The following is a 13,766-nucleotide window of genomic DNA, read 5'->3' as shown; positions in this document are numbered from 1 at the left end:
ATATCTTTGTCGGTTTAAATAACAATTAATCTTACTAATAAAGAACGATCAGTATGCGTAGATGTCTGTTTAAAAACAGATATTATTATTATGTCTGAAACAGATACATTTGAACTTCTCACAATTCAAAAGCCCTTTTGGATGACGCATTTCAGAGTGATTTTCGTTTTATTTGGACCACGTGTGAACGGACTTCTCATCTATCTGTGCCTATGTGAGATGAACATAAAATGCGCGGAAGTGTATACGCAAAACAGTGTATGTAGAGTGCATGTAGGGCGTAGTATCAAAGAGCAGCAAACGCCGACACATTTTTTTTTTTTTTTTTTTTTTTTGCAATATCGAGGAAGTGGGAGTTTCGCCCGTGTTGTGAAATTAGTATTCACCTTCATACCTTTTTAAGTAGTAACGTTAACTTAATGTGAAACGGATTTATCACTCCAGCGGAAATACGACAGTTGCAATTTGATTGCCAAAATTTTAATAAACGATAGGAGGAAAGAGGAAGCAGTGAAAAGGGGAGATGGGACTCACTATTCAGAAAAAAGTAGGCAAAAATGGTCATTATCTTGGTAGTTGGATCATAAATGCAAATTATAAAACATCTTACGTATGAAAGTTTATCTTGTGTATGAAAGTTTTTAGTTTCATGTAATACTTAAATGGTTAACTTAGTTTCATATTTGAGATTCTTGGGCCTATCCCGCAGATTGGCAGTAATACGAAAAAGTCGTTACCAGTAAACGTCTGCAACATAAAATTTGTATGTAAAAAAACGGGTGTATCGCATTTTCTTGGCGACTTTATACACGTTTTGAAGATAATTTGTTTCAAGTGTCTTCCGAAAAGTGTGCACACTGTATAAAGAAACGTGATAGACATTTTTACTCATTACTACCTAATTATATAAGAAATTTTTATTTTAAAATCTTTAAAAGCAAAGACAGATAAAACATAACCCGATTGTGCACGTATACTGCAGTAGCAAACAACACTTGGCAATGACATATATGTGAATTCTTAGTTTAATCCAGAGACGCTACACTTGCAGCTATCGTGTCTCTTATTTCCCGAAAAACCATTATAGTATATCAACATATAATATAAACACTAAAGACTGTATCCAAATAGTCTTGCATCTACTTTAAACACGGCATTCAACACTGCCTTTACGTTTCCGCAAGTCTTTGGTATAGTCTTTGACAACACTTGGTATGATGTAGGCTAAATATGACGTCCCGGTTTACCCAAAGACGCTACACTTGCAGTTATCACGTCGTGTATTTTCTCGAAAAACCATCATAATCACTTACATACACTGGTATTGTTAACACTAAAGCCTGTATCCAAACAGTCGTGCATCTACTTTAAACACATCATTCAACACTTCACGGTACGTTTCCGGAAGTCTTTGGTAGACGTACTTAGCCAGTTCTTTCGTATTGCCTCGAGCATGTTTGTATCCTTTGCCGTCGCCGTTGATGAATTTCGAGTTAGGAAATTGCACTTTCGTCCCAATTAATTTCAGGACGTTTGCTGCATCCTCTGTCATGGTGTCAAACTCCCCAATGATGTCGTATTTCATTTCACAGGGATTACAGAGTTGAAAAACCTCAATCCAGTGATCAAATAGGCCAAGATCGTCTTTTAGGTACTTTGATACGGGGTCGTACACATCCATTACGTGACGTATAAAATCGTCAAATTTGACTGTTGTATTGGCATCGCCTAGTATTCTATCGTCAAACTTAACTGGGGTTGGATTCTTTGAAAGTGTGTTGTTTTTCATCTCCCTCCAGTAGCTGGGCACTTTGCCATCAAATGTTTCCGAATCAGTCATCATTCGGAAAAACGACACAAGCCTTTCGAAGGGATGCCGTACTAATAGTACCTTCAGATAGTTCTTGTGCTCGCTGCTATCCCATCGCTGTAATCTTTGTATTTCCAGATCAAATTGTTTTGATATTTTAACTATTTCAGGTAAATTTTTAGCATTGAGATATTTCCCAGCTAAACGATGAAAAACAACTCTCCAGTTCATAATGCCAACTTTTGGAACCCCGCAGAAAATAATTCGATTGTTGTCATCAGTATAAGTATGGAATATTTTAGATCCTCTCGGGGCAAAAGGTGGCGTGGGTTTTTCATTACTGAAAATACCCTCTCTACTGGACGCCCGAGTTTGTCGAGATAGCGTTTCGTTCACCATCGCCTGACACTCGTGTAGCAGCCTGGATCGTTTTGCCACCATTTTGTCAATCCACGACAGCGGGACCGCACGCCAGTTGTGGTACTGTAGAACCGGAATTGTCCACCGCCAGCTTTCTCCTTCCAGTTGACTGCAAAACACAATGTTACGGTGTGTATTCACTTTTTAATCTTTAAATTAATTTTTTATTCAATAAAGATCTTAGCTTTTAGCTATTGTAGAATTAAATTAAATGCCTTATGTGATTCATTGTTTGGTGTTGTTGATCTACAAGCTGTGACATAAACGAATTTTAAGGATTTTTACCAAATATTAAAACGACAGGGTGAAGATATATAAAGTTGTTAGAACTAGAAGTCGGTTCGTTATTGCAAGACAAGCCTCTATGCTAGCACTTCATTCATTTAAGAAATATTGTAACAGTATATACTTTAGGAAGTCCTTGATCTACACATGTATAGAGAATATCATTCTATTAAAAGGCATAAGAAGTAAGTTATTACGAAAACCTCTTAGTGTTCTAACTGCTATATTTTTCTTTTCTCCATAATTACAAAATGAAGATCTAGATGTTACAAACGCATAATTATATTGAATAACAACTTCTCTTTACAAGCCACTCTTTTAATACATGTATTTTTAAATCATTAAAATACATAACGAGCAACATGCCCAGCATGCATCCATAAATCTATTAAACTGAAAAATGAAACTGATGCCTTGACTCATATAATACTACAAACACATATGGTCTGATACACAGAACCAAACAGATTAATTGGCCTAAATCTTTAAACTGAGAAATGATCCTGGGGCAAGTCGGCACACATACTAAAACAAAAAAAGTCATTTTTATCCATTTCTATGCATTCTACTCGATAAAAATAAGTAGCAAAAATAATTTTGTAGTTAGCATATAACCACACTGCAGTATTGTTTAACTTTTTTTAGATAAAAAGTGAGCTTTATAACAACGACACCAACAAAAGCACAGCCTCTTTGGCAGAAATATTTATTAAAAAACAAATTTCAATTAAAAAAGGCCGAAAGGAAACACGAAACATATCGGATGTGTGTGAATATAGACTACTAAATAGAAAAAAACAATGTTTCTAAGTCATGGTGAACGGCACATACCCTTTGTCGATTAACTTCTGGTCTCCACGGTTATGTTTTAACTGGTACCAGAATAAAGACGTTCCGAAAGTTGCAGCCGTAATCAACAACACTGTTGTCAGTGAAAACTTCCTCATTATCCTCATCGTGATGGTTTTCACAGATATTTTCGAGCATTCGTATACACAAGGGTCTCTATCCGCCATCCGTTTATTTTGACAGGTAAGGTAATGTATGTAGTGTTAAATCTGCTGAAGGGAGCCTGAACTCTTCGTGACGCCTGAAGGACACGCCCATTTTCCGAGATCACATAAATCTTCATCTCATTGCCCTTGAGGTAAGATCTAAAGGGGGCGTCTCGATAGTCCGAAGGTTCATTGGTCCGAAGGTTCATTGGTCCGAAAAGTGGTAAGATTTTCATCGATTTTTTAATCAAGGGTTCATTGGTCCGAAGGTTCTATAGTGAATATTCGGACCAATGAACCTTCGGACTATTGAACCTTCGGACTATTGCTACGGCCCCGATCTAAATAGGTATTATTATACAACTGATGGGTACTGTAAGGGCGTGTGATGTGATCGGGTAAATAGTATAACGTCTGCCAAATTACAGTAGGTTCAAGTGCAACTGGTGATGAACAGGAATATTAATGAAAAACAGCAATTTTGAGTTTGACTTCTTAAGCATCAATTTAGTTTTAATATTTAAGCTCTCGTCTAATTTAATTCTGCCTAATAATTACAAATAATTTCTGTTAACATTGTACAAGTTCAACCTATGAGGTGCAATTGTTGAATAAATTACTATTATTACTCGGGGGGGGGGGGGGGGGGGGGGTCCGGTGCGATACAGATCACCACTGGCTAGTAAAAAAAAAAGCAGACTAAAAACCTCACGGTTGTTCTAATTGCGGCTAATTGTGGAAGTACATCAAGCTCCAGATTTTCGTCTGAAAAATTTATCCATGCAGTTTTTGCGAAGGACTTTTCGGTTGACAACTTAACCACAAGAAAGCATTTTCTTTCAGAATGTGTTTCTCCCTATTGTTGATCTGTAGGAAGTAATGGCCTGTTAATTGGTTTACAACAAGAATTTGACTTTTGCCTATTTTCAAATTTTAAGTGACACAGAAAAACAAACATCTAAATCTTACAAATCAAATAATTTATTTCTTTGTGTATGCAACACTGTTAGTACATCGCAGTTATGTTGAAACTTCTTTGGCTGCATCTTCTAACAAATATCTGTTGTCTGCAAATCATTCATATCTGGTTAAGCCAGTACACAATAATTAAAATATGACACAATAAAATATATAAGTCATGATTTGCATATCATATTATTTACAGAAGTAATTACACGTTTTCTGTATCAAATGCTAAATACACCTGTAGCATTTGAGCATTGCAAAAATCTTTTTACATTCTATAAGTTTGCCCCCCCCCCCCAATCATATCAGACAATGTGTCCACTGACTTCTTCTTATATTTACACTTAATGTTAATTGCAGCTCTTAATCAATATAACGTTTGACAGATAATTTAGTTTTATAAAGAAATATTGAGGTAGAAATTGTTCATCATATTACATGACCTCTGATACAAATCCATTGCCTCATAAAATGCACTATTTCATTTTGTCAAAATACTATCATGCTATCAATTTCCTTCATTGCTATTGGTAGTCGTTTCTTTTATTTTTTCTGATAACTATAGTTGTTTCTTTTCTTTCATGATTGTAGCACCAGAGTAATATACTGTGTTAAATATCATCATCTGATTGAAGCATATATATATATATATATATATATATATATATATATATATATATATATATATATATATATACTCCAAATTGTTTTGTTACATCAAAAAGGAAGGGAAAATATATGGCAAGTCAGTCAGCCATTTATATATAAAATAATTTAGGAGAAATCTGTCTGCTGTAATCTCATATCTTGGTGAGGGTTATAACTCCCCCTTTGTGTCAGGCTTGGATTCTGGAGCTTGGAGATACATGGATTTACCACACTTTTGTTTCCTTGAAGGTAAAAAGAAGGAATTAATGTCAGAGTTACACCCTTTAATAATATTCTCAGTTACCTTTTCGGGTTTTCATTTAATCAAAATCAATCAAAATTCACCAACCATGAATATCATATCATTTCTATTCACTTACTTTATATTTACACAGGATATAACTTCAGCTAATTTTCTTTTCAAAACATCACTGTCATGAATCTTTGCATTGGTCTTTAAATAAGAGAGAGAGAGAGAGAGAGAGAGATAAGTCAGTAAACTTACTCAAGAACCATGTTGATGTTTTCATAATACCACAGAAAGAACTTCTCACTTTCTTCCTTGCTGCACTCCTGGGAATTTCCACTGACAACAACTTTTTCAAAACAAGAGCCAATTTTGCCAAAAACATCAACAATCCTGAAAAGAAAGGTATAATATATAAATTAATTTTATCTTACTTTTTTACGTGTTAATTATACACTGCCACTGTGAAAATAAGTGCATGTACTGGCATTTAAGTAAGTTGCACAATGGGATACTGTATTTTCCATCTGGATGTAGAGCTGAACTGAGTATAATGTACACAAAAAAACTTGTAACATTTATGAAATTACAGCAATGAGTACTTCAGATCTCTGGTGGATTTAGACCCCCCTCCCCCCTTTGGTTTCTGAAAAATATATCACACCAATATTCCCCTCTTGAAATTATCATTTTGACTAGCTAAATCATAGTTCTTAACTGTACCAAAGGGCACTGTTTGCTCTCCAAAAAACCACAAAGGGGGCAATAATTGGCTTCACATCTGAGGCCTGTCATTCCAGACCCCCCCCCCCCCCAACCCTTCAAATAACCCCGGATCCGCCCCTGCTTAAGGTGTACATGTACTGTACTGATGCTTGTTATAAAAATGCCTTCAGTACTTTCAGCATTGAGTCTAACTTGTACTTTGACAGGACAGATATTTGTGCTACTCAGTATAAAACAGGTACCTGTATGCTACTACAACACCAGTATAGTTTGTTATGTCTAGGGTCCAAAACAAGATGTAGGATTGTGGGTTTATTATTAATAATTTGAAACATTGGTTGTGTCAGTGGCTGTAAGTCACAAATTTCTGCATAAGTAAATGTCCCTACAGAATTTGTTAGTCATTTTGTGCATGTAGTTTTGTTGTTTGAAGCAATGATTGTTAGTAGCAACACCAAAACAAACAAACTGCAGTAAAAAAAATCCTTACCATTCACATGAGCCCTTCTCTGCTGTTATTCCAGAAAGTTCTGTCACCAAACCCATGATACAAGTCTGTGCTTTCTTTGTGACATAGGCACGACATCCTGTGGGGTAAAAAAAAAAAAAGAATTCCATTCTTAAAGATATGACAATTCATATTAGACCTTATTCAATAATTGAACTTAGCAGCTGCAAATTTCTAAAGGTGGTGAGAAAATTGCAGTTTACTGTACACCATTATCAGTAAAATGCATCATATCATAAAACTCATGATGATATTGACTTGGATGTTTATAAAAAAATAATTGAAAATTCTGGATACTATTTATAAGATAAAAAGTAGGATGACTGTATTTCTCTTTGATTAAAATGTAAGATTTTTGGATAAATAAAATAAAACTGTCACAACAGTAACTTCTGTTGCCCTGGAAAATTTTAGGTATTTGGTAAAGTGGCATCATGAAAACATAATTTTTGTTTGAGCCAGTTTACTATATCATCAAATAAGTAAAGACCCAGAAAGAATAACAATAGCACAAATCTATTTTCTTTCATCTAAGCATTACTAGTGCGAGCACATTTTTTCCTTTCATAAACTAACCTTCAGTCACTCCAGGGATTTTCAGACCTTCAGGATTCCCAAAATTTCCGAAAGGTGGCAAGCTGGCATAGCTTCTTTGTGCATCCTTGGAGACCAAAACCATACTCAACCTGTAAGAACAAACAGTAGACATATGTACTTAGTACAGTGGAAGTACAATACTTGACTGCTTGCTGATAACTAATGTGAAAAGGGAAAAATTATTTAAATAATTAATATTATCTTTTTAATTCAGTTGTTATAATTATTATTTTTATTATTTCCCACAATTCAAAATAAAATATCTTTCTAAGATTAAATGAAGTATTGACTGTAACAATGTTGTTGCAAGGAGAATGGCCTGGTAGGCATGGATAGGTGATCACATACAGACGTACACACACACATGCACTATTTCTTACTCTCTATATCTCACACATACACATGTGTGCTTACATGCTTGATTTATTCTCTGTCTTTCTGGCTCTCTGTCTCTCTCTCTCTCTCATTCTCTCTCTCTCTCTCTTTCACACACACACACACACACACACACACACACACTGACACATTTTGTTCATGCAAAATTACAAAGAAACAGAAAGAGAACTGAGAGTGCTGAGAGCAAATGTTTTATGACGTATTATCTTTCCTTAAAATATCACCATGCAGATAAGACCCCACCCCTGCCCGCATATCCCTGTGTACACCAAAAATTTACCTGAGAGAAAAATTATTAACATGCAATTATATATACACCATAGAGATTATTCTATCACAGGACTAACTCGGGCCTAAATATAAATGTACCTACTGTTTACCAACCTGATGATATCAAATGACCAAGTCCAGTTGTGTGCTAAGTTTTACTTTGCATGAACATACTTTAAAATGGCCTGTTGCTTAGCAACCTAGTTGCTTGGCTACCAGCACCTACAGTTGGGCTACATACATGTACATGTACTTGTAGATTTAGTATAAAAATAAGGCATAAACAATTTAGCTAGCCCCTAATTCACCTTAGGTCAAACTGTGGTGTTACGTTGTATTAGTTTGAAGAAAAAGCAATAGAAAAAATATGTCTTAAATATGAGGGATATCATGTGTATTACATGTATCAGCTAAATATGTCATGCATATTATACTACATGTTGTACTCATATGCATAACATTCTACTTTTATAAAACTGGATTTAAAAAAAAAAGCAATAACATGTTCTGAAGATTCCTCTTGAAGAAGAAACCATAACCTATATTTTTGAGCATGGCTTTATTTGTTGTGTGGTGGTCATTTCTATGACACTAGCTGAATTATCATATGGTGCTAATTTAAAGTTCAAATGAGGAATAGTATATATGATTTAACTATCAGTGAGCACTAACTAAAAATATTCTGTACAATATCCTATGTCTAATATCATAGAGGTGATTTCATGGCCAAATTTAATTTCAGAAAATCCCTATTTTAGTTCAAGTTATATGTAATTAAATTATATTTAGATGTCTTAAAATTATATTAAGTGAATATTTAAGTAAATTACATTAAACTTCTATAGAAATCAAGTCAGATGTCAGTGTATAGTGAATGTATTTAGATGTCCAAGTTAAAACTACTTTAAGTTCTGCAGGATGTTTTCAGGACTGAATAACTTCGTTTATGGCTTCATCTTCTAGTTAAAGTTTAAATCAGCCTTGGTCTAATTGTGTTAAAGGTCTCCTGCAATATGTCTTAATTCTGTTAATTGGCTTCAATATCTCTGACTTGCTTAAGGAATCACTGTAATGTAATTGTCCTTGTGTATTAGTATATAAGGAGAATAATTTGCAATATACTGTCATTAGAGTCTTGTGTCTTCACATGAAGTAGTCAGAAGTAGTATAGAGTAGAACATATAGTCAGCAGATAGAAGTGGACCAGTGACACCAATACCTGGATTGTACAGAATAAAGGTAGAGATCACACAGATTGTAGTGAGTCTCTAGAAACATAACAACTGCTTGGTGTTACTAACAACACTGAGGGCAAAAAAGCAATTTGCTAATATTTGGTCTTTAATTATATGGCATTATTTGTTATTAAGTTGTTGTTTTCTTCCTTTTTTTTCACAAACTACCTAAGAATTTGAAATATTGATTTACAGATGAAAAAAAGGAAACAATAAAAATTATGCAAAAGAAAATACACCATTCATGACTGCCAGGTAGAATAAACTAATTAAGGGACCTATCAGCAATTAATTAATCTACTAAGTAATGTCAAAACACTTGTCCTAAGTTAGAAATCATGGGTGCATACCTAAGATAAATAAGGGCAACAATGCTCCTGAAATATAAAGGAAAAGTAAAATAGCAGTATGACCATATAAAGCATTAGTTTGATAGGCATTTAATTCCCTCATGAAAAATGTTATTGGCCTTCGAAACAGAAAGCAAAGCTGAAGAATGTTATGCATTTGTGTATGAGAGGTTAAAATACATGTATATGAACTTGTGAACTAAAAATAACTGTGAAGTATTGTTGAAATGAGAGAGCACATGCATGACTGCAATTTGCATGCATTTTCTTGTTTTAACTATACTCACCACACAGTGGCCCAGGCATATGAGAATTTCATGGTTCCGATGATTTCCTAAATAAATAGAATTAAATATTATTGCACATTTCTATAAAGTTGCCATACAATGGTGGACGTAGGGGGGGTCAGGGGGTCCTGACCCCCCTTCGATTTCTGGGAAAAAAATCACACCGAAGGTCCCCTCTACAAATTATAATTTAGATTATCATAGCTCTAATCCATACCAAACACCACTGTTAGCCCTTTAAAATAACAAAATTTTTCAGACCCCCACACCAAGGGGGGGGGGGAGGGGCGACTTGGTATCCATAACCCCCCCCCCCCTTCCAATAATCTTGGTTCTGCCCCTGTCATATAGATAGATAGATAGATAGATAGATAGATATAGAATCCTGTGAAGATTGCACACATAGACCAATCAGGAGACACAGTTCACACACTTGGAGGTTTCAAGACATCAGGAAATTTTAGAGTGAGAATAAAGGTATGAAAATGTGTATCAGTGCATCAGCTCAAACCCCAAACAATAACAGATGTCTTTTCAAAAGGATATGCTAGAGTACGCCTACAAGTATGATGAAGATGCTGAAAGTGAAAGAAGCATTTAAATCATAAGAATGAGACAAGTGATAATGATGACAATAGCCTATCTTCCCATAGGAGATTGATATGTAGGCCTACATTTATATTATAGCCTACAGTTTGAAAGTTTTCTCTAGGGGCCTCTCGGATCATCCGATTTTTTGCAAAATCTAAAGCCAACTGGTTTTAATTTTCATTATGCTAAGGGGCAGGATTTGATAGTTAAAGGCAAAGTTTCTGTAAAAAGGATCAAAATCAAAACGACTTTGCACGACCTAGTTCGATATGTTGTGGTTTAGCTAGGTAGATATACTGCGTGGCCCTTCAGTAATTAATTGCTCATGCCAGAGATCTGTTTTTTATAATCTCACATATCAGACATCGAGTCTAAATGGTGATGAGCACTTTAACAACCGCACAAAACCCAAAAGAAAGGAATATTGGACAATGTGTGTTTAAGTTTGAGTTTCACGAATGCTCCAGTCGCCATCTTTTCTTCCCGCTAGGTGACGTCATAACTTTCTCTGTAATTTCTTTATTATTAATATGTGTCTAATAAATCATATCTAAAAGATTATGGCTCAATTGTAAATGTATCATTTGACAATGAGGTTTAAAAGAATGATATGGGATCGAAAGAATGATATTTTAAAACGAAAAATGAAAATATGTAATCGCCCAATGTGGGGCTCGAACCCACGACCCTGGGATTAAGAGTCCCATGCTCTACCGACTGAGCTAACCGGGCTTGTTAGTCTCTTTAAGTGCAGAAATTTGCCCTATTCAAAAAATTAGGGCAACAATGTAAAGTTGGCGCCTTTTTTGATTAAATGATGGATATAAAGACCTACCTGCACAAAATAAATTTTTAATGGATTATAATACACAGAATGACAAAATCTGTTATTGCACCTTATTCTACGCTTGTTCATGCTCTCCATTTTTACGCTTAAAAATAATTTGAAATATTCCTGGGGGCCCATTAACCCAGTTTAACTAAGAACGCCTTCGACGTCCTAATTTGGTTTAATTTAAACAAGGAGTTACAGCTGTTGTAATTCCTTGATTTAAATAAATTAAAATTACATATACCAAGTATTTATTCTTCATAACTGGTCCATGCTTGTTCTTTTGTGTGGGACTGGGGCGTCTTAATTTGTAGGCCTACTGATAGTGATGACCTTCAAATTTCTACTATAAGCCTACGTGGATAGAAGAGAGTCGTGCTTAGGCTATTTGACGACCACCGATAGGCATCACGGGCATGATAAGATTGATTAACATCTTTCTACGGGTTAATTATTCCTAGTTAATTTATGCGTGCTTCCGTTAACACTCGAAGACTCATGATCTTGAGAGGGGGGGGTTAAAAAAAATTAACCACATAGCCTAATTCCTCCTGACGTTTTTTTTTTTTTTTTCTTTTTTTTTCGTTTTTCTTTCCTCTGCTTTAGGTCTACCGTTATCATTTTTAATGTGTATATTTTAATCGTATAGGGCCTATTTTTAGATGGTTTGTTTCTCCGGATTAGGCCTAATAGCCAATAAGCCTATAGGGCCTAGGCCTACCTTGCGCTTTAAATAGAACTATATAGGGCCTGTGATTCAGCTAGTCAAAATTCTTAATTTCAAGAGGTGACCTCTCGGCGTGATTCTTTTCAGAAATCGCATGGGGGAAGCAAGACCACCCTGACACCCCCTAAATCCGCCATTGTACGGGCGATTCGACTGACATGACCAAAATGGAATCTGTTGGGACACCTTAAACTTAATCAAAATTAAGTGTGGTGCCTAAAATTTCTTATAAGGATTCTGAGGCAAATTCAGCTTCAAAACTTTAAAGCGTAGGCCCTATAACAGTTTGTTAAATGTGTAGGCCCTACAGCAAAAAAAAAAAAAAAGATTTGAGGTACAGACTGTCTACTTTGTAGGCCTTCGCCTCCATCAGTTTGTTCATAATAAAAAAATTTAAGCTACATTAATGGTGGGCGCTATTCTAGTACGAATTAAAATGACGAAAAAAAATGTAAATTTAAGAGTCTGGTGACTTACTTTTTGTTACCCACAGTTAATAAACAGTGGACCAAGGAATGCTGCTCGCGGAAATAACTTCAACAGAAAATATTGTAGACTCCGTTGTAATTTTAATTTTAATGTTAAAATAATTTAAATCAGTATCAAAGATGGCGACTTGATTAATTTCTATGTTCAGAGATCGGAATGTCGAGCACTGACCATGAGGCAAAAAATGATAGGTGACCGTTAAAAATGAATTAAGGGTGAGACGACAAATTGCTTAAGGCACGCATGCCTAGAGAGTTTATTACATGGAAGACGCATATTGCTTAAGTATTTTAATGGATGCGTTAAAAAGTGCGATCTTTTGACGACTGTGGCGGTGATATGAAAATAATTTCCAGAATAAAAGGAACATCTATATACATGCATATTTTATGTAGAGTGTAGTCACATTTCCTATGATGGTATTATCAATCATTGCGCTTGTCCCATAATATTAGGAGATTTCACAAAAGCTCACGTTAACTGGTGTTTGAAATAAAAAACGGACAATGCTTCAATTTTGAATTCCACAGTGCATCTAAAAATAATGACAGTTTGAAAAGCAATAATTCAGCGTTTGGAGAGGAAACGACATTAACGGGGTCCCTCATAAGATGGAACCAAAGCCTGTGCATATCACTTGAAAATGTGAAAAACGCCGATTAATATATTTTATAAAAAGACGAAAACATCCTTACCTTGCAATTGTACAGAATTCGTTGCTGCTCTCGACTCTGTGGAAATAATCAACTGACTCGCTTACTTGAGTGCTTAACGTTTTTGTGACTAAATCATGAATATGTAAGACAAACTTTTATATCAACTTAATTGTACTCAGTAGTCTGAGAACTATATAATTTACCTCATTTTCCGTCTAGGCTGTAAAACCACGCCGAAAACTGATAACGCACATTTACACAGGGACGCGAAGATAGAGACATTAATGGTGTAATTACCGTATGACTTTTAATCTTAAAACTGATCAAATCATTTGTTGCGGAAATAAAAATATCACCACAACATTATATTCCTCCCCCAAATAAGTGGCCTTAATGGGTGACGTGGTCTTAAAGTGCATGGGCAAGATTACACGAGGCTTTCTCCTATTGGCAGTGCATAACCCTGAATAATTAATTAGTTTTGTTTCTTATCAGTAGAAGTGGTAATTTCCCTATTGGTTCGTGACCAGACCGACCTACAGTACGTGGCGTTCACTAGTTTGATGCTTCTAAAACCTTTTTTTCATTTTTCCCTTGTTTCATTGTTTTTGCTTTTAAATTTTCTTTTAATTCACTGATTTATTTGTTCACTTATTTGTCAACTGTAAGATTTTTAAATCAGGGGTCGTGCTTGTAATTTACACCATGTACAGCATGTACCTGTATTGAAC

General features: G+C 35.1%; 2 protein-coding genes and 1 non-coding gene across 4 annotated transcripts; all 3 read right to left on the bottom strand.

Annotated features, from left to right (window-relative positions):
• Positions 1-908: 908 nt before the first annotated feature.
• LOC106176445 (carbohydrate sulfotransferase 11-like) lies at positions 909-4,144 on the bottom strand. The gene is made up of 2 exons (XM_087017668.1): positions 3,347-4,144; positions 909-2,339 (listed from the first exon to the last, which is right to left on the bottom strand). Exons 1-2 carry the CDS (start codon positions 3,529-3,531, stop codon positions 1,334-1,336), a joined length of 1,191 nt encoding a protein of 396 aa, XP_086873794.1. The 5' UTR covers positions 3,532-4,144; the 3' UTR covers positions 909-1,333.
• A 331-nt stretch (positions 4,145-4,475) lies between these two features.
• Positions 4,476-13,216, bottom strand: LOC106176474 (uncharacterized). Of its 2 annotated transcripts, XM_087017666.1 has the most exons (7): positions 13,075-13,214; positions 9,741-9,787; positions 9,454-9,480; positions 7,182-7,291; positions 6,588-6,684; positions 5,630-5,764; positions 4,476-5,366 (listed from the first exon to the last, which is right to left on the bottom strand). In XM_087017666.1, exons 2-7 carry the CDS (start codon positions 9,770-9,772, stop codon positions 5,294-5,296), a joined length of 474 nt encoding a protein of 157 aa, XP_086873792.1. In that variant the 5' UTR covers positions 9,773-9,787; positions 13,075-13,214; the 3' UTR covers positions 4,476-5,293. The 2 variants fall into 2 exon arrangements, with proteins under 2 accessions (XP_086873792.1, XP_086873793.1); XM_087017667.1 differs by lacking the exon at positions 9,454-9,480 and having other exon boundaries at positions 13,075-13,216.
• Trnak-cuu (transfer RNA lysine (anticodon CUU)) lies at positions 10,991-11,063 on the bottom strand. The gene has a single exon. It is a non-coding gene; the product is annotated as a tRNA-Lys (tRNA).
• Positions 13,217-13,766: the final 550 nt, after the last annotated feature.

The sequence above is a fragment of the Lingula anatina genome, chromosome 7, assembly GCF_051362555.1.
Source record: "Lingula anatina isolate TDL-2025a chromosome 7, LinAna3.0, whole genome shotgun sequence".
Classification (NCBI taxonomy): domain Eukaryota; kingdom Metazoa; phylum Brachiopoda; class Lingulata; order Lingulida; family Lingulidae; genus Lingula; species Lingula anatina.
This window is presented reverse-complemented; position numbering and strand designations above follow the sequence as displayed.

Coding starts and splice junctions, on each gene's coding strand:
- LOC106176445 (XM_087017668.1), bottom strand. CDS start 3,531: ATGGCGGATAGAGACCCTTGTGTATACGAATGCTCGAAAATATCTGTG. Junction 2,340..3,346: donor CAGAAGTTAATCGACAAAGG/GTATGTGCCGTT, acceptor TGTGTTTTGCAG/TCAACTGGAAGGAGAAAGCT.
- LOC106176474 (XM_087017666.1), bottom strand. CDS start 9,772: ATGAAATTCTCATATGCCTGGGCCACTGTGTG. Junction 9,481..9,740: donor TATGCCTGGGCCACTGTGTG/GTGAGTATAGTT, acceptor TTTATATTTCAG/GAGCATTGTTGCCCTTATTT. Junction 6,685..7,181: donor AATCCCTGGAGTGACTGAAG/GTTAGTTTATGA, acceptor TTTACCCCACAG/GATGTCGTGCCTATGTCACA.